Source organism: Syngnathus acus, chromosome 2 (genome assembly GCF_901709675.1).
Source record: "Syngnathus acus chromosome 2, fSynAcu1.2, whole genome shotgun sequence".
Classification (NCBI taxonomy): Eukaryota; Metazoa; Chordata; class Actinopteri; order Syngnathiformes; family Syngnathidae; genus Syngnathus; species Syngnathus acus.
The window spans coordinates 4,201,859-4,228,692 of NC_051088.1; the positions used below are offsets into that span (position 1 = coordinate 4,201,859).

General features: G+C 40.8%; 1 protein-coding gene across 1 annotated transcript; it reads left to right on the forward strand.

Moving 5' to 3' along the window:
- Positions 1 to 22,547: 22,547 nt before the first annotated feature.
- On the forward strand, positions 22,548 to 26,081 carry LOC119119406 (potassium voltage-gated channel subfamily D member 3). Its single transcript, XM_037245732.1, has 2 exons — positions 22,548 to 22,629; positions 24,081 to 26,081. Exon 2 carries the CDS (start codon positions 24,158 to 24,160, stop codon positions 25,262 to 25,264), a length of 1,107 nt encoding a protein of 368 aa, XP_037101627.1. The 5' UTR covers positions 22,548 to 22,629; positions 24,081 to 24,157; the 3' UTR covers positions 25,265 to 26,081.
- Positions 26,082 to 26,834: the final 753 nt, after the last annotated feature.

The window sequence follows — 26,834 nt, forward strand, 5'->3', positions numbered from 1 at the left end:
GGCACGGGGAGAACATGCAAACTCTACACAGGGAGGGCCGGAGGTGGAATCGAACCTGCACCCTCCTAACTGTGAGGCTGACGTGCTAACCAGTGCCCCACCGAGCCGCCCAGCAGGGAACTAAATCCAGACAAACTAATGAGACTACGAGGAACACGAGGACAAGGCAAAAGTGGCTGAGGGAGCTGATTGGACGACACAAGGGGTGGGGCTAACGACAACAGGCGGAAACGATAATCCAGACGTAGAAGGAAGAAAAAAATAAGGAAAAGATAACTCAAAAGTAACAAGAAAAACAACCAAAGTCCAAATTAAACTGAGCACATGACAAACACAACATTGTCACCCTAAAACCAGTCTTGTATGGAATATAATAATGACTTGTCTGCCTCGAAGGTAGGAGAACCAGGTTCGAAGCTCTGTTGCGACATCTGATAAGGATTTGGTGTGATGAATTAGCCTGCGTTTGGGAGACACATTCTTCTTTAGGATGAGTGAAAACAAAATTTTCCATTGGTGTGAATGCTAGTCTGTATGGTTGACTCCAAGTGAGAACACAGTCCATAGTCCCTAAAATGCACGTGCGGTTCAGAGCATGTCCGTTTATGCTGACATTTACGATTTACAATATTCACATCACACATTTCCATTTCACCGTGTTTTACAGACAAATGGAATGAATTGTGTTTAATACATTTTATTTGACAATCATGCATCCATTGCAGGCTTTTCCCATTATACGATAAATAAGAGAGCGGGCGGGTCGGGTGCGCCATTCAATTTCACCTCTTTTATACACACTCAGAGTGAAAAGGATCATGTGCAGAGCAGGTCAGTTGGAGAAAAAACAACAACACACTTTTTATTAGATTTCCATTTGAGCCCGTATGTTGATGAATGTGCGGCGAAATAGCGAGCTGAAATGCCGGAGACCGATTCAGGCTCGGAGTGAATACATATTCCAATTTAATGAAGGAAATCAAACAATCAAGTTTCATATTTGATAGTCAGCATTGGCTTCATTTGGCCTTCAATATATTTATCTGTAATGGCGATGTGATTTTGAAAGCAATCAGTGAGGCATCATGGGGGCGGTAATAGAATAAATAAAAAGAAAAAGTGGATATTTTCAGCTGAATCATGCAGGCAAAAATCTGACTTTGGTTTTGTCTCCGTTCTTCAGTTCTGTCTTATGATGTGTTTACGAATGATTTCGGATCGACTAAAGAGTTTCATAAATCATGTTTTCCGGCATGCTAATTAATGTGGAGAGACTCAAGGGCATCACTTGTAATAGAACGTGATTAAATGGTTTTTAACAGAGTTGGCAGACCATGTTTCATGCTCCAGACATTTTTTTCCCCCCAATTGTCAGACCGTAAAATTATTATTTATCATGCTATTGAATATTCTAGTTTCCTGCTATAGTCAAAGAAAAAACTTTTCATCAAGAGCTCATGTTTCAGTAATCTGGAATGTTTAAAAAAAAAAAAAAAAAAAAAAAACATTGAACCAACTGTGATATGTATTGTTTGATGTAGAAACTGATGAAGAGAACTTGGAGTTTTATCTATTTAATTCAAAGTCGTTGAACCGTATTCAGCTAGGAAATGTGCGTTAATTATTGAGTGGTTAAACGGTAGAAGCGGGAGGGGAATAAATGAATAATATAGATTCTGCATTTTGATATGTCAAAAGCTCTTTGACTCATTCACATCATGTCCTTTAATTTCTCCCTTGGTATTTTGCATCTGTCACCACCAAAGCTCATCTCCATTGTCATGATGAATTTGCTTCATCTCTTCGGTCAGATCTGCATTCCTCACTGCGCCTTTCATTTTAATATTCACCCCCAAAATGTTATACTATTGCACGAGGCTCTCACCGCTGCACTGCTGCTCTAATTGCATTGATATAATGTTCCGCCAAAGATGTCAGAGTTATTCATCTGTTCATGCCAAATGATACACGAGTCTCAAGTTGATATATGAGGAGTTATTAATTTGTCACGACTGCAAGAGACGCGAGATTTACGTTATAGATTATTCATCCAAACTGCAGCTTCATGCGACGTACGTTGGGACGCTTTGTTTGCATTTGTGCATTTGCGTATGTCACAAAGTCATTAATACCCCCTTTGAACTTTGATAAGCAACTTCTGGTTCAAATTCATCTTGACTTTGTAATCTGGTTAGTTTGCGCACAGTTTAATTTCATTCCCTTGAACTTTAATTTGGAATTTTCAAAGATCCAATTTTAGAGGAAACTTTTTGAAATTAATGCTTCTGGGTGTTTTATTGATGGATATTCAATTCCGTGCCTGATGACTCTCTAGGTGTGAGTTTGCAAGGAATGTTAGTATAGATTTGGGTACATACTATTAGCAGTCGATTTTTTTATTAGTTGTTTTTTTTGTTTTTTGTTTTTTACTGGGCTATTTGATAAAGTACCCATTTCATAAAGTAAGTCAGCATAAGAAATGTCTGAACAAGTGGTGCATGTATGCAATTTAAAATACAATACAAACAACACAAACGGCAGCTGTGAAAGTAAACTACTTATGCACCCACTTATAAACTAAACCTGTGTTCACAATATCCTATTATTCTCAATCACCAAACACTTGTTCTCAAATGTTACCCTTTTCATTTAGAAGAACGCTAAACTGGCCAGACTTGTCGTAGACTTGATGAAGTGCTGTAATTTATCACAGTACAGCGCCATGATTTTAAACGAATTAGTACACTGAGATGAGTATAAAAAATGTTGTGGGGTCCCTTTGCAGCTCCCACCTCAACTTTCAACAGTTTTTTTGGGCCCATTTGTCTGTGAATCTCAAACAAGGAATCATGCTACACTAGTGTGCTGTGCGTGGGTGTGTGTATATAAATAAGCCAATACATGAATAAATAAAAAATCAATGCTGAAGCAGCCGTTTCACACTCACATCTAAATGTATTTCAAATTAGTCGACTGACTCAACTTGACATTATGCCGTCAACCCTCTTGGAATCAATATACGACATATGCTATATAGCAAGGTGATCCCAATAAACCAAAAGCCATCTGTCCGCACGTATTCTCTTGCTGCTGCTTTGATCATTAGAAAGGTTGCTGCAACACTGCTGCGCCTTCAACTTAATTTTGAAGATTTCATGAGCTTTGCCCACCATACCTTTATTTCTACACATCCATATATGAGAACAAAAGGTATTTTGCTTTTTGTCAGAATCACATTGCTAATCCTGCTAATCAGTTTTTATTGATAAAAATACATGTATAAATAGATAGATAGATAGATAGATAGATAGATAGATAGATAGATAGATAGAGAGATAGATAGATAGATAGATAGATAGATAGATAGATAGATAGATAGATATTTAAGAAAAACTGGTCATATATGTGATTGGGGAATAGGGCTAGAGCTCCACATTTAAACTTTATGCCTCGGTCCTCCTCCATATCTTGTGTTGTTGCCACTGACGATGGAGTGGATGCGGTCATGTTCACTTCATTTTATGGACTCTTCCTATTGGTTGCTTTGCTGACAGTGATCGTGCCTCATTACGGATATCAGTCACAGACCAATCTCTGTTCCATGCGCATGACATCATCCATTTTACTCCTGCCACACTGATCACAATTTTTGAGCTACAGTGACTTACAATCGCATCTTTAATCGGAGACTGCACAGTGTGGAACAATCTTAGATGTGTCGTGTTTACATATTTTCTGTCTTGAGTTGTGTTAGGTATTCTATAGACACATTCTTTCTGAGGAGAGTAAAATTGTATAAACATGATATGAATAGACCTCATATCATTTTCATCCAATCACTAAAATCTTTCAAATCTCTTGTCTGCTTTCTATTCACTGTTGTGATTATTCGTTGAGTCTGTTAACTAGCTCTCAGAGTGCTGTTTTCTCTGGTGGTTACTTTTGTATCGACTGAACAAAACATCTGTGATCTAATTTTATCCCTTCAGACATGCATATTTTATGTGTTTTTACAGCTCTTGCTCAAATCTGCTTTGGTGAGTCATTTAACGTTTGGCTATCACTACACACACACACTTGCAAATCACAATCCATTTCCTGCTCAAATTATTGCTCATGTTTAATTCACTGCAAATATATACGTTGTAATTTGACCACTCTAAATTATTAACCGAAAAGATGATGAATGGCGGACAAAACGTTAGTTCTATGACTTAACAAGAAGCAATGCAGAATGTAAAACGCACACCCCGCCACAATAAAACAAGTGTAATGGCTCCAAGCCCGATACTGTTTTGCCTTTGCGGCTGGGGGGTGCATGTACGGGCTACTGGAAGTCTAATATGGTTCCAACGATAACCACCGGGAAACCTAAAAAGAGTCAATCCAAATGCATCGAGCTCTGCCCGGGCAGCGGGGGTATGTGCATGGGCCGCTGGAAGTCTAATAGAGTTCCATGATAACCACCGGGGAGCCCATATATATATCCGTCGTCTTCATCTTCCTCCTGTGCACTGAAACCATCGAAGTCTTCCTCCTCATTGTCCGATTGGAATAGCGTCAGATATACTTCACCACACACTTTCTCAGTCTCTCTTTCGTTGTCGCTTTTATGCATTTTGTCGAGCATTTTCCATGATGAGGGTTTGTTCATGCTAATTTTATTCATGCACAAAGAGCTAAGCTACATTAAACTAGCGAGCTACACGTATAGCTCCAGAGTAGACGTGACCAGGAAACAAAGAAAAGGGTGACGCAACAAGATGTCATCAACAATAGCCCAGTGCCCCCCGAGTGACCGGAAGAAACATCTACAATGCATGAGCAGCTGTACTTCCTACGTTAAGAGCCAAATCGACTGCCTTTAACTTAAAAACGGCATCATATGCATTTCTTTTGTCCTCCATAATGAGGATTTGTGTATAAAAGCTTCCTTCTTCAGTAATGTCCACCTTGATTTCAAAGAAGAGATTCTTTGTGTGACTTGTACAGCACTATTTGCCTGGCGGATGTATATGCGATCAACACACCACTCCTCCCCAGTGATCGTGTCACATATCCTCCACCCAGCAAAGTGGTGCCGCACAACAGCGGCCCGCAGCCTTTTTACGATGTATGAAAGTGATCAAGTTGTCACAAAAATCATGAAAAATCCATAGATACGCCACACCGGACGACAAGCCGCAGGGTTCAAAACTTGAGCAAAAAGTAGCGGCTTATAGTCCGGAAATTACGGTATGTGTGTGTGTGTGTGTGTGTTGGCGGTTGTTAGGCCCTCGACATTGAGTTGAAGCACTGACAGGCCTCGGTTTTCGACGGTCGGGATGACTGCCCGTCCGCCGGTCCTAAGCCTGCCAGCTCGAGCTCGACGAGCTCGACGTTGGTTGACGACATTTGTTTCACAAGTTGGTCTTGCACCATTTCTTGCTACTTGCAGAGGAGGCCACGTGGAGGCTGTCGTCTTCTCCTCCTGTGTGTGTGTGTGTGTGTGTGTATATATGTATGTATATATATATATATATACATACATATATGTGTGTGTATTTAGTATATGACTGCAATCCATTATGATGTTTAAACAGTCGCTGTGGTGAGCGATTATAAAATCAGAGTGTGTTACCGTTTTCGACTTGAATGCCTCTTATTCAGTGAATGTTGTCTGTCTCTTGCTAATGACTTATTTCATAGCAATAAAAAGTTGGATTATCAACTCAACATGTGAGACGAATGAAGCACCTTTTGCACCTTATGTTGGCACATACATTCGTTATTTCACGTGTGACTATTCTCACCAATTGATTCTTTAACAATGCATATTTTCTCTCTTTTATTTATAGAAACAACACAATCCACCATCTGTTATACCACATCTACAATTGTTAAGTGACAGTTGCCATTGATTGTAAATTGAGCCAATCATTCTAATGGTGAACATGCGCCATGACATGTACCTGCGCTCCATCTCGGTGTAATGGAGTCACCGGCGCGGCTACCCTGCTCATAAATCTCACTCACAGCTGCCGTTACGGTGTGTACGGACATGGCTGGGTGATGATGCAATGAATCGTGCTGAGGTGGTAATGATGATGAGAATTACGGTGACAGTGAATGCGGCCAAGATGATTATTATGATGATGGCAATTATACACGGAGTAAATGTGCTTTCATGGAAAAGCATTCATAGGTTGAACTGATTTGATTTGTAAATTCACAATATTTAGTTGTTTCATATCCTCGTGCAAAATGGTGTTTAATAGGTGTTCACTGTTCGAAGTTTTTCACTGGACTGTTTTTTCTTGGTGGGCAGAGCGCAGGATGACAGCGTGCCCGATGCAAGCTTGCTCATCTTATCGCTGTTAGCACTGGAAAATCACTCCGCCAGCCCCTCTCCTACTGCTCTCAAACATGAACATTTTTCAGTTCAGTAAAGCGGAACCACAGACAAAAAAAAAAACATGACGCGGCGTTCCGTTCTCAATCTCATACGAGGAGAATCAGTTGGAGAATCAACGGCACAAGGTGTGTCGCGAAGTGCAGTGTGAAAAGGAATATGTGAAGAAGGCGATGTTTGTTATAATCACTTAATTCTGCCTCCCTAGAAGTAAATAAAAAAAAAAAAAGATTTTGATCCAATATTAAAAGATGTACGATAAGAAAAACACCTTCAACCAGTAAGCAGTATCTCTTCTCAAAACTCATTCACAAAGTGACTTTCAACTGGGTTTTTTAGTACCTCTCTTGCTTTTAACGCAAATACCAATAAAATGTAATTATACACTTAATTGATACCAAGTCGTGATGCCAAGTGTTCCAAATCCTCCCAAGACACAAAGGATTTTTGTATTAAACGATTGTGCGTTTGCTGTGGTTTTTGGTCTAGTCTTGATCCTCATCGGATGATTAAGTCTGGGTGAAAGAAAACCATCAGAGTCAGAATCATCTTCATTTTATGATTACATACAGTACGTATGTCCTAGAAGGAAGTTATTGTAAATCTATTTAATAGGTTTGATATAATGAAAGTATTTAGTCACAATCTGGCTCAGGTCAGCCTTGGAATATTCGAAATTGACGGATGGCACCTTGTTACTGTGGCAACAAGCTCCCGCTCTATGCTAAAAAGGTGATATGATCATCTAAAGAAAAAGATCATTTCACTCCCCATTTAAAAGATAAGCAGAGCATTCAAAAGTTGGCCTCATCATTTTCTTTTTGTACTTTATTAACTCTGTCCAACAATGCAAAATGTTTGTTTCGGGTTTTCAATCGTTGCCTCAGTTGAATTCAGCAGTGGATCATCAGGACCGCACATCCAATATACGTTACACACACCATTTCTGACAAATCGAAAATTACCATAATGATTAACCAGCCGCACTTGCATTCATTAGATGTGGTTTTCCTCTGCTGCTACCACAAACAAAGATGAGAGAACTCATTATCCAGGCTGTCGAGAGATCAGGCAGGTTATGAATACATAGCGCTTCTTATCTGTTACATAATTATATTTCATGTTCTAAGTATTGATAATCTGGTCTTTGTTTTTTTGGGATCGGATGTTCTGTGCTGAATATCTTACGTCGGCATTATTTCACGTGTAATATGTATAAACATAACAACATGCATCATGTGTCAAAGTGGAATGCATAAATTATCTTGTTTTAACAAAACTAGCGAGTTGGACTTGCCCCACTAAACGTGTCCCTGTTTTATTTATACCGGCTGGGCTACGTATAGAAATGATTGATTCCTTCGAAAGCTCAGAGAGATCCCGTCCCAGGATATTCTGCACACCTTTTATTAGCTTACATCCATTTTACTCGCCGGTGCATGATTCCCCTTTATCCTCGGGGTTCAGACATGTTAGATGAATCCTTTTCATCCACGATTGACTGGAATAAGATGCTCAAGGTTAGTGGAGCTGTGTGGCAGCACTCTTTATCCATTGCTGTAGACTACGATAATAAAAAAAATGAATCTGTCTTTTTAGACATGATAATGGTATTTCAGATTGATTAAATGTCTAGGTGTTTTTCTAACGTGTTTAGAGTGATTTTCGGTACGTTAAAATTTTTTTGATTTCAGGATCTGGGTTAGGATTGGGCTACTATTTTTCTGATCTCAAGAATTCTTAATTATTATTGTATGTAATTATTTTCATCCTTGTAGCCGACAAGATTATTTACATTGTATGTACATTACATATTATTCTGGTTTTATATTACCTTTATTTGTCCAATATTTTTATCATCATTATATGTAATTATTTTCATCCTTATATCCTACAAGATTATTTACATTGTATATACATGTATATACATAATATATTATTCTGTTTTATTTAACCTCGATTTGTCCAGCAGAGACAATTTAGAACAGTGCTGACTTGACCAAGAGGCCGCGGACAACAGAATAAGACAAAGCAATATAAAATACATATACTAGAACTTGTACAGTATTATTTCATAGCATGTCGGCTCAAAATAGACCAAAGACAAGTGCAGCAGTCATATACGGTTACCCTGAATAACTTTTCGAAGTGATGACATAGAGATTAATAGAATGAGTTTCATTGTTAATGCCATGTAATTTGAGCAGGCTTCTTTGTTAGCCTTTACAGTCTTGGCTTCATGCATGTCCTCACTAGCTATGCTTCTTTTTACTCAACTCAACTTAAAAGTCCGAATCAATATCTACGTGTGTAGAATTTACATCCGTGAACATAATTTTGGAAAAGCAAAAGTCATTATCAAGCCACAGCAGTGATTTCTGTGGCTTTGATCAAGATGCATCGCCTACAGAAGTCAACGGGGCAGTGCACAAATTGCAGCACATTTCTCCATTTGCACTGGTCTGCAGGGACGGTGAAGTTTTTTTGCTTGCTTTATTTTTCACAAGCCTGTTCACGAGCCAACCTACAGTCTGGCTTCATCATATGTGGCAAAGTATGACAAGACAGAGTGGACCTCTTGGGGAGCCTTGATTTCACCCCAAGAATTTGTCATTACTTCCTTCCCATCTCAACCCCATTGTGAGGGACCTTATTCATCAACCTATCTGGGTGTGAGTGATGAGTTTGGAGGCCGCGGTTGCAATTCGTCGAAGGGTTCTGACACCGTTTCGGAGCAGCTGCTCATACTTGTAGCGCAAGGCACCCTCGGGCTGTTGTCAGGAGAGAACCACTGCCGCTTTGAATTCCGCTCAGACAGGAAGTGGCTCGAGCAGATACGCTGCCTCACGCCTCAGTGACCACGTACTGTAAGTGTTCTGTTTATGGCGCAGGTAAATTAATATTTATGATGGAATATTCATCATTATGAAACCCCAGCTGCAATATTGAAATGTTTTGCAGTCTGATGACATTTGGAGGCAACTGTAAAGTCAGTACGGTCTTTTTCAGTGAGCACTCGACATGCACGTTCATATAAAGAAATCAAAAATGAGAAAATGCTGGGATTTAGGAAACACGTGGGAATTTCTTGATTCTTGTCGCTGGCTAGAATGTACGCTGTACTTAAATTAGCAAGACAGGAAAATTGGACTTAAACTCCACTGTATTATAATTATTCCAAATTTGACCTAATAACAATAATGTGCAATTCAAGCAACAAACGCGTTGAAAAGTTCATCATGACTCCGTGCAGCACCACTCAAATGATAGCAGGCTGCCTCGAATTAGACGTGTGCGAAGATGACTTTTTATAATTAAGCTGTGTGCAAAGGTTAAGGCTGAATCATACTTCAAAAGTCTCTTTAATTCTGACCTGTCACTCACTTTGTAACTTTATCAAACTGGATCTCTCACCTGAAAAATGTCAGTCACCAAACCACCACATTTAATTAGTTTCAGCAAGAATGCTTGGGGGAATGAGGTTTAATTAACTCTCATGAATTATTTCAAAAGCTTGAGTTGATTTTACATTGCTGTGTCACTGAGTTATTATTATTGTGCTCTTGTCCTGTTACTTATCATCTCGTTTCTTTTTATGTACTGTGTTATTTTCCATGGTGTACACAATTATTAGGTAATGGAGGGTATCCCGTATCTGACATGCCAACAAAAAAAAGTCTCAGACCTGAGATTGTCAGAAATATGTTTTTTAAAATTTTGAGGAATTGAAAAAATGTTTTTTTTTTTAATTCATCATCCCAATTGCAAACGTCAGATACACCATTAATACAGCATAAATTGTATGGACAGTATTTGTAAATATGCCGCACAAGTGACCATTAAGGGGCACATCCTTTTGTGTTCAATCCCCCTATAAAAACCCTCCAATTTTTTTTTGCTTCAAATTTCTTGTGTGCGCGCCTGCATGCATTTTATGCTCCTGAGAGCAGCACAGCAGGCACCTCCACCCTGGTGGTGTGAAAGAGGTCCACAGTGCTCTCGGGTGACGTAAATGCAAGGGTCGGCGCTATTCCGGACCTGAACCTACGTATTCTGTGTCATTAAAGGTCATGCGTCAATGTAGAAAAAATAGGAATGCTCACGCTAAAGACTACTTCTATTACTGTTCGTCCGTATTGCCAATTCATTTTGTCGTTTACAACCAAGTCGAAATTCAATTCTGAACTTTTAACTCTATATTATATTTTCAGATGTTTAAAGCAGTCTTGTACAATGTTCACTTCACACATAAGTAAAGAGATGTTACATGTTTCACAACAAACTGTAAGGGAAGGTTTGGTATGGGCCTTACCATGACAAACTACGAAAAGGCCAAACAAAATAGCTCAAAAGTTTTTACACACTCAAGAAACACACACCAAAAAAAAAACAGGCCAAGTTTTAAAATGTTTTTCATCAGTTTTGTGTGTATTTGCTAATGCAAACCTCTGCTATTACTTTCTTTTATGTTTACATGTGCTCCTGTGGTCCTTTTCAGACAAGAAAAGAAACAAACAAAAGGTAATCTGCAAAATAGAGGCGACATGGGAACGGATGACATTAAGCGACTTAGACATCAAAACCTCGCTGAGGGAATTGAAGCTTGTGTTCCTAAATACTCATTTCTAAAATCATTTTATCATAATCCTTGAATTACCACTGGCATCACTTGAATGGACACACTTCTGGGAAACATAGAACACTCAAGCTTTTAATCTTTCCTTAATCCCCTTTCATTACAATGAGTATCAGTTTGCACTTATCCATCTCCACAGATTGAAGAACCAAATCTCACTACCGTTAACTGTAAATGGAATTCTTTGTCCCTCCTTGGACTGTGATTATTTTACGCCCCTTTAGTCTTTTGAACATTTTAATTAAAAGTGAATTTTGGACTGTGGCAGAAAAACACAACGATGGATGGTGATGTCATTGTCAACTCGGAGACAGTTGAAGAAGCCAGCAGACACGGAATGCATTCCGCATATTTACCGATAATATCGTTGGAAGAAGATTTTTTTTCCCCCTTCTGTTTGAAATATAGTCACACAATCCATCCCATGAGGTACATCCTGTTCCACTTCAACTGAAGAAGTTACTTGACTACCGACTCGATGCAGCGGAACAAATCGTCCCATTTCATTAGACTACATCGCAATAGTTGCCAAATGCCACTTTTGTTGGTTCAAAAAAGTTGGACAACTATGTTTATGGATATAGTACAACTAACACATGGATCACCACATTTTAAATTATAAGTCTGATGAAATATGCTGCAATGTCAAATAAATAGTAGTAATTGTTTAGCTGTTGAACAAGCAGCCATTAAAAAAAACGACAGATGTACCAAAATTAATTAAGCACTTTTGTGCTACCTGCTTAGAGCGAGAAAGCACACCGAGGAGATGACAATAATCTTCCACTAAACTGAAATGGGACCAGGGAATTAAATAAACTAATTACATAGTGAAGACACAGGTAGGTAAAACCCAACACTCGGCAAGGATATGATTGGCTGACACGGAAGCTTTGGCGGAAGGTAATACCAGTCTGCACTTTGCAAACTGTAAGAAAAATTGAAAAATGTCCCTGTTGTATGCGATCCAACACAATGCCTCAAACTAATTTGCTGGCAGCAATTGTTTTGGAAAGTGTAGTAATATTTTCTTAATCAATAAATTTGATTTGATGTGAAACAGAATATTGCCAAGGGACACCAAAGGAATTTCTAAGCTAACTCATAAATATATATATGTGTGTTTTTTTAGCCATTTAGAACAACTAATCTCCCTTTCCTGGGAGCAATATACACAATGATCCTCCAATTAATTTGATACTTAAAAGCCACTGTATAAGAACACGCCCACTGAAACGCAGGATCTTATTTGTATCTATACTCTTAGATCAGAGAAGCGCACGGGTTTAAAAAGGGAGGTCTACACAGCGAGACCCTGCAATAAAACATTCATGTGACAGCTAAGATGAATAAAACATACAGGTGAGATGCACGGGTCAAGTCAGCGGTAAATGTGGGTGTAGCCCGAGTCAGAAAATGTAAATGATGTCACAAGAGTGACGTTCCAAGCAGATAGGGATGCTCCCTGTCTGAAAAAGAAACATCCGGAAAGAATTCCCCACAAGAGAAAGTAACCTTGCCTGTGATTCTTTATGATAAGAGTCATTCATTATGGATTCGGCTTTGGATGTGGCAGCCTTGAATAATGTTGCCGTTGCCTTATGGGCTATATGGTGAAAATACTAAATGGGTACAACTTGAAAGAAGTTAGCTGGTTGTAGCAGTTGATGGAGTTGAGAGTGAGTTGAGAAATTATGTGACTGGAAGGTTGACATGGTAAAAATGAAGAGAAGTCTCCCTGAATCAACAGCACGACAGATGGAAAAACATAATTTGCTAAACCCAGCAAGCCAAAATAAAATGTCTTTACGCTGAAATACATATAGTGTTGCATAATATCATCCATTAGCATTCGAGCGATGTGTGGAAATGAGCCTTGACAGTAATTGGTTGGAACAGACCACTGTGGCCCATTAAAAAGGCATGGGATGTGACCCACATAAAATTAAATTAAACTATTACCACTCAATATGAGGACGGCATTAATCACGAGCTGGCGTTCGTACGGACAGACACTGATACATAAACTGGGGGAAAAAAAAGGTTCTCTCTGTTCCCCCTCAGATATTTGCTCTGCTCATTTTCAGCCTGCAGATTAGCCTCGTTGGATCGCTCGCTCAAAGGAAGCTCCAATGTCTCTGACAAGCCGCCGGTCGGAGATTTTGCGCTACGTTTGAGTGGAACCGTCGGCGCTAACACCGACCCTGCTTGGATTCCCTCACAGACGAGCTGCTGGAAGTTGATAGATGTGTGATTGCTGTGCACTTCTCCAAGGAATGCTACTGAAAGAGAACGTTTAGCGGTGCATTCAGAAAAAAATGATACGTCAACGGCTAATGTCTAAAAATGCCTCATATAATAAAGTAAAGCCACCGCATGGGAAAGGGATTTTAATACTTTACTTCAATGAGTAGTAAGATATGCGGAATATCCAGCCTGCATGAATCTCTGAATGTGGATTATACAAATGAATATAGGATGCTAATGTGGCTAAGCCTCACATAGCTACACCGCAATGGCGATTACTTTGTCTGGATATTCTCTCCAAAGAATCCGAGATACATTAAAGCGCCAACTGAACATTAACTGGAATCAATACCAGAACCGTTGCAAGCTATCACTGTGCTAAGATTCCCAAGCTGCAGGGGAAAACACTTTGTTCCAGGAGATCATTTATTCTGGAAACGGCAAAACACTGCAGCTTTGTGATCAAAGATTTAAAACAAAAATGGGGAAAAAGTCACAGCTATAAGAGAAGCAAAACCCCGCTAGAAACCTGAGCAAAGACCCCATAGTCACGTAAAATGAGAAGTCCGTGAATGAAAAAGTAGGGCAGGAAATCCAGAGGGGATCGTTGAGCACAAGCCCACAGTGCTACCTGGGCCGGAGCCTCGGGGAGGCTTCTCTCATTCATCATTAACTGCAGCTTTTGGTGAATGACGGCAGAGCAAAGAGGTGGCTGTGAGGAAAAGTGACAGATAACAGCTGCGATGGAGAACCGTTCTTAAGGGCTTTTAGAGGCAGGTCCAAGAGAGCCTTGAGTTCAGATTCAAAAGGCCGACCGAGATGGCTTCCTTAATTGAAACGCTGAATAACTGCGGGGTCTTTGTGGAAATTCTCGATCATCCAAGTCAGGCTGAGGATTTAAGTCAAGTGCTTGTGTCAAGAAGCCTTCTTGGGTCAAAGGTGAAAAGTCTGCAATAAACAAGAGGAACACTTGCCTCAATTCAGTAACTGCAAAACAGGGTCAAAGGGTGAATGGACAAAAGAGAGTAAGTTACAAGTCTTAATTTAAAATGGTTCTTAATAGATTGTCGAAACAATTGTCTTTTTTTTCCCCGTCATTCACTTGCATGTTGATGTCCTTTTTTTTGGATTTGCATTAAAAAGCTGGCACAAAACTGGAAGAATACGTCATGCCGTGATGTTAGACGGAACTCGGGGTGTTCTTCCGCTTTTCCGTAAAGCTTTCAATTCATGGGTGTTCTGCTCTACCAGCGAGCTCCAGCGTCCAAATTTGCAAATTCCTTTCATGCTAGCACGGCATGAGAGAACAACAGCAAAGTCATTCCAAAGGCATTGAGACCCTTCCTGGATAACAGTTTGATGTAGCCAGCTAAACATTCCTATCCATGCGCAAAAGCTTCCACATCACACAAACGTTCAAGTAACCCCAATCCACTATGATTCATCCTCACTCCAATCCTAATATTCTGACTCAGCATTCATTTTTAATGGCCAATTTGCATCTCAATTTGAGTCACTACCGTTTCGCGTAGAACCCTAATATACATACATATGCATATTTACATTTGTTAGAATTCATTTGTTCTTTCAAGAAGGAAATCATCATTCAGAGTGACTGTCATTTATTTCCACGCGATGAGCGGTCAAATCTGAACGACACATTTTACATAACAGGAGGACGACATAACAAGAGGAGGATAAGCACCTGTGAATTCCAGCCTTGGTCCGACAGAAATGATCAATAATTTCATATCACAGCATCTCGATAAGCTCTGCCTCTGCGAGTAGCATTGTTGATACGCATTTTTTGTTATTGGAGCTTCCATCACTCTCCCTCCTCTGCACCCACTTTGAAGGAACAAAGATGTGATTATCAGAGAAATGTGCTTGAGCGTAATATCTGCAAACAAGACACTAGGTTCCAACCAATACTATGAAGCTTGAGGCAATACGGCTTGGACTTGAATTTCTGCTTGCTTTCTGCAAAAGTAAATAAATGATATAGTGCGTAACTATACGTTGTGTACTTTGGTGCACCGTTCATTGAAGCACTGACTCAGCATACAGAAATTCAAAGAGTGTGTTGCATCTTTTGGGTGTCTGTCTGATTTATGGTAATCAGCTTGAGAAGAGCTTCTTCAATGCCCCGTGCAACTCTCTCGGCTCCGGTTTTTGGGCCAGAAGTGCGTTTTCAGCAAGAACCCGATGACGGCGTGGGAAACCATATGCTGCACACCGGGGTGAGATTACATCTCGTTATAAATGGATTTATCTGCTTTGCATACTGTCCAGTTTTTCATACTTTGGAACCTTTCATTCCATCCCACTGTAATTACTCAAGGTTGCCCCGCGAGACAGAACCAAGGATGGGGTCTTATTGAATTGAGAATTTCAAGGCAAAGCGGGTTTAACAAGTATAATCATTTCAAAAGAAATGACACTGTTAAAAGATTTCTGAACTCAAAATTTCAAGGCAACAAACGAATTTTAGGTTTTCATTTTTATTCTGAAATCAACAAAGACTTTACAGAAGTACTTTTTATTCCATGTAATTTTTATATTATCTTTGTCACTGATCTTCTTTCAATGCATGTATCGATGCGCTCTTATCAGGAAGCAACACAGTTGTTGATAAAGGCTTCGGGGTTGCCTGGCTAAACCCAAATAGTAAACGAGCCTCGAGTTGTTTACTTAATTAGACCTTCCTAAATCTCTCCCAAACGCCTTTTGGCAAATTTCCTAACAAACGTGCATAATTACTCATGCAGAGCTGTGATAAGGTTTACGGTTGGTTAGGAGGATTAGGATGCCCTCTTGGCAAAGATTTGAACCTTGGGCACAATTTGAGGCAACACATGGAAATGATGATGCTGTTGTGGAAGTTTCCCCTGAAAGAAAATGAGGCAAACACAGCTAGTCATGCAGCATCAATAGGATATTGAACCAGGTGTTTGTCGTGAGATTGCAGAGATGCTTTTATTGCCTTGAACCCAGCAATGAACGTTTGAATTACAGATTAGAACAAAGTCATTCGGATACTGCCGTTGCGTTGCTTTTTCGCTCTTGAATTTGTCTTGTTTACTAGACTAATAATCAATTATGCTTTATCTGGCATTATTATTTGTTAGACGAATTCAGGACATAAGAAAATACCTTGTCTTATTGATAATAGGAACACATGTTGGGAATATAGATTGGTCATTCCCATGTGTGTAAATGAATTCAAATTCAGCACAAATCAGTATGTAGATATTTTTATTTATGGTGCACAGACTGGGATTATTAATTTTTCTATCAGGCCAACTATCAGTTCCAATATTTATAAAAAAATGCATTTTGTTATCGATATAAATAGTGATCAATCCCACCAATTACACACCACACTATGTAGTTAAAGACCCTCATTACAATTTAAATTTACCAGCTATAGTTGTAAATTTAGCAATTCCCTTTTAAAGTAAAAAGCATGACATAAAAAAATAACTTCACAGACAATAATATTGTAAAGAAACCTATTACTTTCGAATGCAAATAACTAGAAATGTGAAATAATGACATTTGGAAGGAAACTAGCCCAACATTGTAACGTTCCTGTGGGGGCAATCCTCTACTGTACAATTTTTTTATACATTCAATTTATTGCAAGATCTTTTCCATGTTGCCATTTCTGTGCACCTTAACCCCATCACACAGGGCGAAATCTGTCACGTTCAACAATGACACACAATCCATTTAACAACACTGCCAGGAAATGCAGAGACCGCCTTGTGAGGTAACAGTGAGTTCACATCCTCTGGGAGGGCACACACAAATTTGACTGATGGATTTTGACATTGACATTGTCCTCTCCAATATAGTGTAAAATTAAGTCTAGTACTAAAGCAGAACTAAATGATATTATCAAGGCAGTATTCTCACATGGATGACTGCAATGTATTCGTTGGTTCACTCGCGGCATGTCGTGTTCTGCTACGTTAGCCATGAATGGAAAGTAATGAGCGACACAATCAGATGAAATATTTAAATAACGCACGCTATATAGCACATAGTGCCATGGACATGTCTATTGCCGGACACACGCAGGAGCACAAATTCAATTATCCCTACGATAAGAATAGCTCTAATAAATGATGACTGAACAAGTGCTGCCAGATTAATGTTGCCATGGTTACAGCAGAAGCATTAGAAACCTTGCCATCTCCTCGCTGGAAGGTGACCGTGTCAGACAGGCAAGCGTCTCATCGCAGAGGCCATTACGCTGTCTTCTGCCATACGGAGCAGCCATCAGTACTCCTTCTACAAATTGGGCGCCTCACCCGGTGATACGGCTAATCTTGTCAGAGCTCACTTGTGGAAAGGCTGGCTCATGGTGTACAGCCTATGGCTTGGGCCCCATTTGCGGCCCGCTAGATTTTTTTTAGGCCAGTAGCATATGTATACTAAAATTGACAATTAATGCTAATTTCCCAAAAGACTATACAGCTACTTAAAAATGCATCTGGATGCAGATGATTTAATTTTATGCAACCAATTGAGTAACAAATTGCGTAAGATCAACACACTTACTGTCAAGGTGACCTTAAGGCCATTCTGACATTTGCATGCATGTTATGCTCCTCTGTACGCTGTGCTGCAAAAAAATATACAGCAGGGTGTTAACTGAATTTACTTGTCGGAGTATAATTAGTATGAAAAATCAAAATAAACAAACTGAGCAGCATGGAGTGAATCCTTTGATGCTCACTGCACTGAGGTCACATTTGCTGATATGTGTAAATGTGAAAAATACATGCAGAAAGACTTCTGAAGAAAGTCGATCGTGTTTAAGTAATACGATCAAAGTGGCAGCGGATTGGAAAAAGAAAAATATTAGCAGCCCGAGGCTCGCATTTGAAGAATACATGTGAAGTATTTGTCAATGTTTCCCTTTATTATCCCTTTGTCAAATCAACAGAAGTGATAAGACATTAAAATCCATCATTTTGGCTTCAAAGATTTCTCACTCTCTTGATTAATGCGATGCATCCTCGTTAACCTCCCTTGATTACGTCTCAACCTCAGAATTAAGTTGAAGTTCAGGTGCTGAAGAATCATTCAAACCGTTTCCCTTCTCCAATTAAGCACAAAAAGTCGGCCCAGCTTTGAAAAAAGACTGACTTCGTTTGAATCGGTGAATTGCTGCTTTGTAATGTGCATAAATTATGCTTTTGAATGGATAAAATTGACCACATCAAAAGGTTTAGATCTCGCTCTTCGGCCTCGTAAATTTTCTTGACTAAACATCTGCACATTTATTTTGTCTGATGTTTGATATTTACTGCTTGATTGCATGTTTTCCATCACCGCATACAGACGAGCCTCGAAATGGAAACTGAACGCTTTATTAATCTTATTTAAGCATCAGTGATGAGTCAGACTCTGGGAAATGATATGAGTGATGCTTTTATTCACTTTGTGAAACAGAAAGTTTGTACCCACAAAGAGGAACCAATGCATCCTTTTGTGCACAGAAGAGTATTTGTGAAAAGTGCTGATGTCATTTCGTATTTCTCCGTCGTCAACAAACAAACTTTCTAAATAAATCATTTGATATTAAAGTGACTATCTGTTTTTTTTTTTTTCCTGTAATCAAATTGTGTCATTTGAGAACATAAATGAAAGAAAATGGAATTTCACTTGTCACTTGAAGCTTTGTAGGCTGGAAGGGAGCCAAAAGCTCATCTATATAACCCCTCTGTGCCAATGCCTCGCCGAACAGTAGACTAAAGAGCTGCCAGATCAATATGAGACACACGGAGAATAAACTCCACCACAGTTACAGACTAAACCCTTGGAGGACAATTTCAGTCCCACTATACATGTCGATAAAACAAACCAAGACAGGTTGCGGCCAACTTCAGAGTTAACCAGCCTCTGTGAACCCAAAAAGCAAATGAATAAGTTTAAAATGTCAAAAATTAAAGCTAGACACTCTCACCTCTTGTTTGTCAGTGCCAATCACTGACGGAGCTCGGATTGTTTTACTTTGGGGGGGCATGGGGGGAAGGATATTTCAGTGATTTGAAAAAAACTCAAATTCCTGGAAAAATGTTTTAATTTATACCAAAAGTCGAATTTCTGGCCTAGAACCAAGCATATTTCTGGGGCAGGGTGGGGGGGGCAGTACCCCTGTGCACCCCCTTAGTGCCGCCAGTGCTACCAATGCTCAGTCACTGTCTCATCACCATGAAGCACTGTTGAAAGTCTGTTGATAGAATGTCTAGTGGTATGTTAGATTTTCCTTTGAACTTAGCTGGAATGGAATTTATTCAATGCAAATGTAAACAAACATAACCAAGTGGGGAGCGGCATTAGCTTTGTAGATTCAAGCGTTACAGTATCGGTAATAAGGAGTAAACTTGCACGTTAAATCAAAATAATTTGAAGGATGTACTTGCTATGCATGTGTTGATGTTGTGCATGAACATGATCTTGTAAAACACGTTTGAAGGATTTATGTTTATGATATTGTCACCTTGACAAAACTAAAGAAAATGTTCCACAAGGATGGATTTTGGTTTGATTTTTTTATTTGATTTGGTTTCCAAATCCCCTACAATGAGTCATTTATTTATTTGAAACAAGTGTAGGTAAAAGTCAGAATTATGCTTAAGAAAATTAGTTCACAAAATAACTGACATTATACACTCGACCTTTGACCATGGTCAGATGTACTGCATATACATACTTATATATACAGAGCTGGGAACACTGACCTTATTGATTACGGACGCCATTGCAGAGAGATGAAATCCCAGTTGACTCAATTAGGTTTGCATTTTGTCATGCGAAGCATTGAATAATGTGGGAAGCGAGAGACTCTGACGCAAAGCAGGAATGCAAATCACCACATTCACACAAATCTATTATTATTCTTATGAGCTTTAGCACCCGTAACCTTGGGGTGCTTGATTGATACGAAAGTAATTCCTCTAACTACCGTAATTTTCGGACTATAAGTCGCGGTTTTTTTCATAGTTTGGGTGGGGGGGCGACTTATACTCAGGAGCGACTTATATACATATATACGTTTTTTTTTCACTTTTTTGGGCATTTTATGGCTGGTGCGACTTATACTCCGGTGCGACTTATACTCCGAAAATTACGGTAGTTCTACATCTTAATGAAAGTATTGGGACACGTTGTTGAAGTGGGCTCCATTTTGCATACGACCTGAGATTTCGGAGTTTGTCACAAAAAAAAAAAATTCTATCTACCAGAAGTAGACTTAGACTTAGACTTAGACTTAGACAGAACTTTATTGTCATTTTGTCAACACCAGGTGTGTACAAAACGAAATTTCGTTGCATACGGCTTTCAGCAATGTAGAGGTATTTCGGCTGGTTAAAAAGAAAAGTGACCTTCTATATAAAAATATGAAATAAGATAATTATAAAGTACAAAGTGCAGCAGTGATAAAGTATGTGAACAGTGCAGGAGACAAAAGCAGTATTTACAAGTGCGCAGAGGAACGCTACGTTTGAATGTTCAACAGTCTGACGACAGCAGGGAAAAAACTATTGCAGAACCTGGTGGACCTGCAGCGGATGCTGCGAAACCTCTTCCCAGAGGGCAGCAGGGAGAACAGTCCATGGTGGGGGTGTGATGGGTCACTGATAATATTTCGGGCTCGGGACACGCAGCGCTGGGATGACAGGTCCTGAATGGAGGGAAGAGCACCGATGATCCTCTCTGCTGTCCTCACCACTCTCCTCAGGTTCTTCCAATCGGAGGCGCTGCAACCTCCACACCACACCGAGAGACAGCTTGTCAGAATGCTCTCTATGGTGCTTCGGTAGAACGTCCTCATGATGGGTGGGGGCAGGTGGGCTCTCCTCATCCTCCGCAGGAAGTACAAGCGCTTCTGTGCCCTCTTGACCAGTGTTGTGGTGTTCACAGTCCAGGTGAGGTCGTCTGTGATGTGGACTCCCAGGAATTTAGTGCTGCTGACCACCTCCACAGCTGAGCTGTTGATGATCAGTGGAGCGTGGTGAGGCTGGTTCTTCCTGAAGTCGACGATGATCTCCTTCGTCTTCTCCACATTCAGGATCAGGCTATTTTCTCTGCACCAGCCCCCAACTGCTCCACCTCCTCTCTGTAGTCCAGGTCGTTGTTGTCCCTGATGAGGCCCACCACCGTTGTGTCGTCTGCAAACTTCACGATGTGATTGGTGGTGAACCTGGGGGCGTACTTATTTTAGGTCGGCATCACAGCATTTGTGTGTGTTATTTGTTCATGAGTCACCATAATTGAGATAATCAGCAGACTGAGACTACTAATGTGAGAAAAGTAGAGACACAACTCATGCACAAGTCTGCTTTTATCGCAGCACTCGTGATTGTGCATTGTGCAGACTAATAGATCTTATCGTTCACAATTAAAGTTAAACAATGTTTATTATGCTTAAGCTCTCGTGATCTTGTCCAGCGGAGACAAAAAGGCTGATAAACAAATCAAATGTCTCAGTTGTAACATTTCACATCATGTTCCATTTCGATCAACATTAATGGAGTTGGAAATGGTTCACTGATGGTGTCATTCTGAGAACGCTTGGGATTTTGCCACCTGGAAGCATGTGACGTCATGATGAAACGTTCTATTTGCAGACTCTATTTTTGTCAGTTCTGATAATTAAGGAGAGGGAATTCATGTGCTTTGTTGATTGACTTTGGTATGGAGCAAAATGAGAATCACCTTTTAATGAAGATGTGCAATTTTACTCTTATTAATGTATCACTATAAAACTCATCATCATTCTCTCCAATGACAAAGTCAGAATTTATTTTGTTTGCTTTTTTTCTGCATCCATTATTGTAATCATCAAAAAGTGTTTTGACTTCATCAATGGAGACCACCACCCCCAGTTTCCAAATGATTCAGAATAATGTTTCAATACATTTCTACGTTTTGAGCGGGAGAGATGAAGAACGAGGGCGAGAGAGGGAGGGAGCGAGAGGGGGGGGGGGCTCCTCCTCCTCCGACTCGCGTCGGTCTCGCAGCTACGCTCACGTCGAGAAGCCGACGAGCGAGCGTCTCTCTCGGGCGGCGCGCTCTCCCCATCCATCCCTCAGCAGCCTGCAGGATGGAAAGTGAGCTCACCAAGCTGTGCTGCTTCCACTCGTCGACACTTTACTGCGCTGTCGTCTCACGGTGACACCTTTGCCGTTTTCACTTGTTAACTTCGTCACTAGTGATCATTTAACAGACTCGCCTTTTTTTAAAGGGAAAAAGAAAAGAAAAGAATAGAACACGACTTAAACGGAACTAAACTGCCGTGGAAGAAGGTCGCCTTTTTTGGATGGAGAATTTCCGATCGGTGAGTTGAAACTGCGTCTTTTCTGTTTAAATGCGTGGAGGGCTTTTATAGGCAAATGGTCAACAGTAACTTGTTGGCATTGCGACTTAGTCTTAATAATTTACATTAGCGATGTTTAATTCGTTTGGATTCGTTTTAATGTGGATTAACAGGTGAAACTCAACAGGTTTTGGGTGAACCCCTTGCTTGGTTAGCCTTTAGAGTGAGAAGCTCAATAGTAGGTATGCAATGACAAGATGCAGAAAGCTGCCAAGATATAAAAAGTCTACACACCCATGTTCAAATGCAATTTTTGGTGTTTGTAAAATAAAAACAAGACCAATTTACCTAAAACCATATGATGACAAATGAAGTCAAAATAAACAACTGATATAATGTGATTGCATAAGTGCGCACACCCCCTATAACAGTCGGTATCTGAATTTACCAATCGCGTTCAAATTTGTGTCAAATCATTTATCACTGAATAAAGCTCAAATATTTGAGTAGGCTTTTCGTGACATTTTTTTTTGGGGGGGGGCGGTTTTCTAGCTGAGGCTTAGAGGATTTTTGCTCACACTTACTGGTATTTGGAAATGTTTATATTTCCTTCCATTTCACCTGAGGCCACATCCCCATCTGAAACGCATCAAAAGCTGCCAACATGCTTCAGGGGAGGTAGAATGTTCTTTAATGTTGTGGTTGCACCAAAAAGACCACTCTTGGTTTATTTAGACCATAACGCCTTACCTGGAAAGCATTTGTATGATTTTCTTTCTTCTTCATAAGTTGCCATCAGAACCCATAGCTCAGAGGAACATGGCCGATTGTTGTCACATGTATTAAACAACCAGTACTTGCCAGAAATTCCTGCAGTTCCTTCAGTGTTGTTTTTCATTTCTTGGCAGCCACCAATTTCCTTTTCATTGGTCAATTTTGGTGCAACATTCTGTTGTTGGTAATGCAACTGTGGTACCATGTTTACTCCACTTGGTGATGACTGTCTTCACTGTGTCCCATAGTGTATTTCCTGCCTTGGAAATTCTTTTGCACCCTTCTCAGTTACCTATGCACAATGATATATCTCCGATGCTGTGGAAGCTTTGTAAGATATGTTTTATTTGGGGGGGGGGGAGAAGAAGACAGGGTTCTGCAGAACATTATGTCTCAGTTGTCTGTCCACTCTTGAAAAGATTTTTAAAAAAAAATTCACTAATATAGATTTATAATACCACTAAAACCTGACATTTCAGAAGGGGTGTGGATTTTTTTATATCCACATTAGCTGTAGGTTTTAAAATTATTAGTGTGATGAAAATTGCAATTGACCATATTTAAGTTTCTGATGCCGAATTGTCTTTCAAATTGAGCAAACTTTTTTTTACTTTAATGTGATTATTTCATTTTTGTCACATGACAAGTTATGAAAACACACCTTCCTTCCTCCCTCCCTCTCTCCTTTCTCCTCCCAGTTAGCGAATGAGCTGAAGTCAAGCTGGTTGTGAAGGTGCAGGATTTGTTCCCGCCTACACCCCAGGTCGGAGACACCATGGCAGCGGGCGTGGCGGCATGGCTTCCCTTTGCTCGGGCGGCAGCCATTGGCTGGATGCCTGTGGCTAATCTGCCCATGCCGGTGGCGCCGACCCAAAAGAACAAGCGTCAGGATGAGTTAATTATTCTAAACGTTAGCGGACGGCGCTTCGAAACCTGGAAGAACACATTGGACCGCTATCCGGACACCCTGCTGGGAAGCTCCGAGAAGGAGTTCTTCTACAATGAAGAGACCAAAGAGTACTTCTTCGACCGGGATCCCGACGTGTTTCGCAGCGTGCTCAACTTCTATCGCACCGGAAAGCTTCACTACCCTCGCTCTGAGTGCATCTCCTCCTACGATGAGGAACTGGCATTCTTTGGCATCGTCCCAGAGATCATCGGCGACTGCTGCTACGAAGAGTACAAGGACAGGAAGAGGGAGAACGCCGAGCGTCTGATGGATGACCAAGAGGACAACAAGGACGCGAAGCTGCCCAACATGACCTTTAGGGAGACCATGTGGCGGGCTTTTGAGAACCCTCACACTTCTACCATGGCGCTGGTCTTCTACTACGTCACTGGCTTCTTCATCGCGGTGTCCGTCATCACCAATGTGGTCGAGACGGTGCCGTGCGGCTCGGGGTTCAATAAGAAGGAAGTGCCGTGCGGCGAACGTTACACGGTAGCTTTCTTCTGCATGGACACGGCGTGCGTCATGATCTTCACCGTGGAGTACCTGATGCGCTTGTTCGCCGCGCCGAGCCGCTACCGCTTCATGAGGTCCGTCATGAGCATCATCGACGTGGTGGCCATCTTGCCCTACTACATCGGCCTGGTGATGACTGATAACGAGGACGTGAGCGGCGCCTTTGTGACGCTGCGAGTTTTCCGAGTGTTCCGTATCTTTAAGTTCTCCCGCCACTCGCAGGGCCTTCGCATCCTGGGCTACACGCTAAAGAGCTGTGCCTCAGAGCTGGGATTCCTGCTCTTCTCCCTCACTATGGCCATAATTATATTTGCTACAGTCATGTTCTACGCAGAGAAGGGTTCAAGCTCCAGCAAATTCACCAGCATCCCAGCCTCCTTCTGGTACACCATCGTTACTATGACAACACTTGGGTAAGTGCAGAGCAGCGGACACCTTATCGGGTTACAAGTGCATAAGTGAGTGTGTGCGCGAGTGTGTGCGTAGCTTCCCATGTGGCCCGAAAAACCCACAATTGCTTCTGCAGTTTATGCCATTTTTCCCCAGAGATACTTTTTACGATTGATGCACAGTGTCGAGACTACAGAGAAAACAGTCGTCAGTTTACAGCTGTTTTTATAACTAATGGTGCTCTTCTGGGGCATAGCAGCCATCAAGATACTCTCTTCTCCCTCACTAATGGTTGTAGCGTGTCCTTTATACGCAATAGATAAGAGAGACTTGGGAGATTGCACTCCAACAGAAATGCCAGAGTTGAAAAGCATCGCAGTGAGACAAAAACATCTGCTTGGAAACAGAGATAACACCATTGTTTCACATTCTGAGTGACCTCAAGCACTGACTGCTGTGAGGGACCTCACGCTCCCTCAGTCAGATTATGGCACTAGTTGCTGGTTTGGTAGCAAGTGCTTCTGGATGCTTTGATATACTCAACAAGCTCTACATTGGGTGCAACTGCACAGCTGACGCGATGGCATGCGACAGCGCAGAAAAGATCCGATTTTAGATGCTCAATGCTGTCAGGATTGCGTTTAACAATATGTTTACAGTATTAGTGTGGATCCATCCATCCATCCATCCATCCATCCATCCATCCATCCATCCATCCATCCATCCATCCATCCATCCATCCATCCATCCATCCATCCATCCATCCATCCATCCATCCATCCATCCATCCATCCAATCAGGTCTCTCCTCTGTTGGAGCAGGGAGTCACAAATACTTTGATGACATGCATGTGTGTGTTACGTTATTGTACAGTGACGAGACCTAACACACACACAAATGTTTGACTTTCTGCTTGTGCTATTCTAAAGCTGTGTGCCTGAGAATTCCGTGGTTGAACGTGTGAGTCAGAAAGAGAGGCTGACAAATGTAGCCCACTTTGAAATGTCAGAGATGCGGAGGCCTTAAAAAAAAAGTTTTTGACTTAGTTGCTCTGTCACACTCGGTGCCCTGTCATCGTGCCAGTCTGTTGAAAAGCAGATACCGGACTGTGTGGAATCTGCGGAGAGATGAATTTGCTCAGTTGTCTGTGCTCTTGTGAATAACACACAACTCTGTAATACACACCGAAATCTTTTCCCAGTGGAGTGAGACCTCCTGTCTCTTGATGCTTTTTGCACTTTTTTGGGTTAGGAGAGTGAGTGTCCACTACCGTTTCTGTTTCTTAGTAAGCAAGAACTGGAAGTTGACTGATGATGTGGCCCACTACATCTGCTGACAAATACAAACCTGCCCGACGTTCCGCCTGCTGCTCTCGGTTGACACCATAAACAAACACAGATGTTCAACTCAAGCGCACACGTGATATGGGTGTGTTTGCGTTTGTGAGTGAAGACAAATATTGTTGTGACATAGCATGAACGTAGTAGTTCCCTTGCAGGGTTGTACTTTAGGTTTTGTTGTCACTGCTAGGAACATTATGAGAAGCTTCATGTACGACTGCTGTTTAGAACAGGGATTTGCAATTAGATCACCGAGA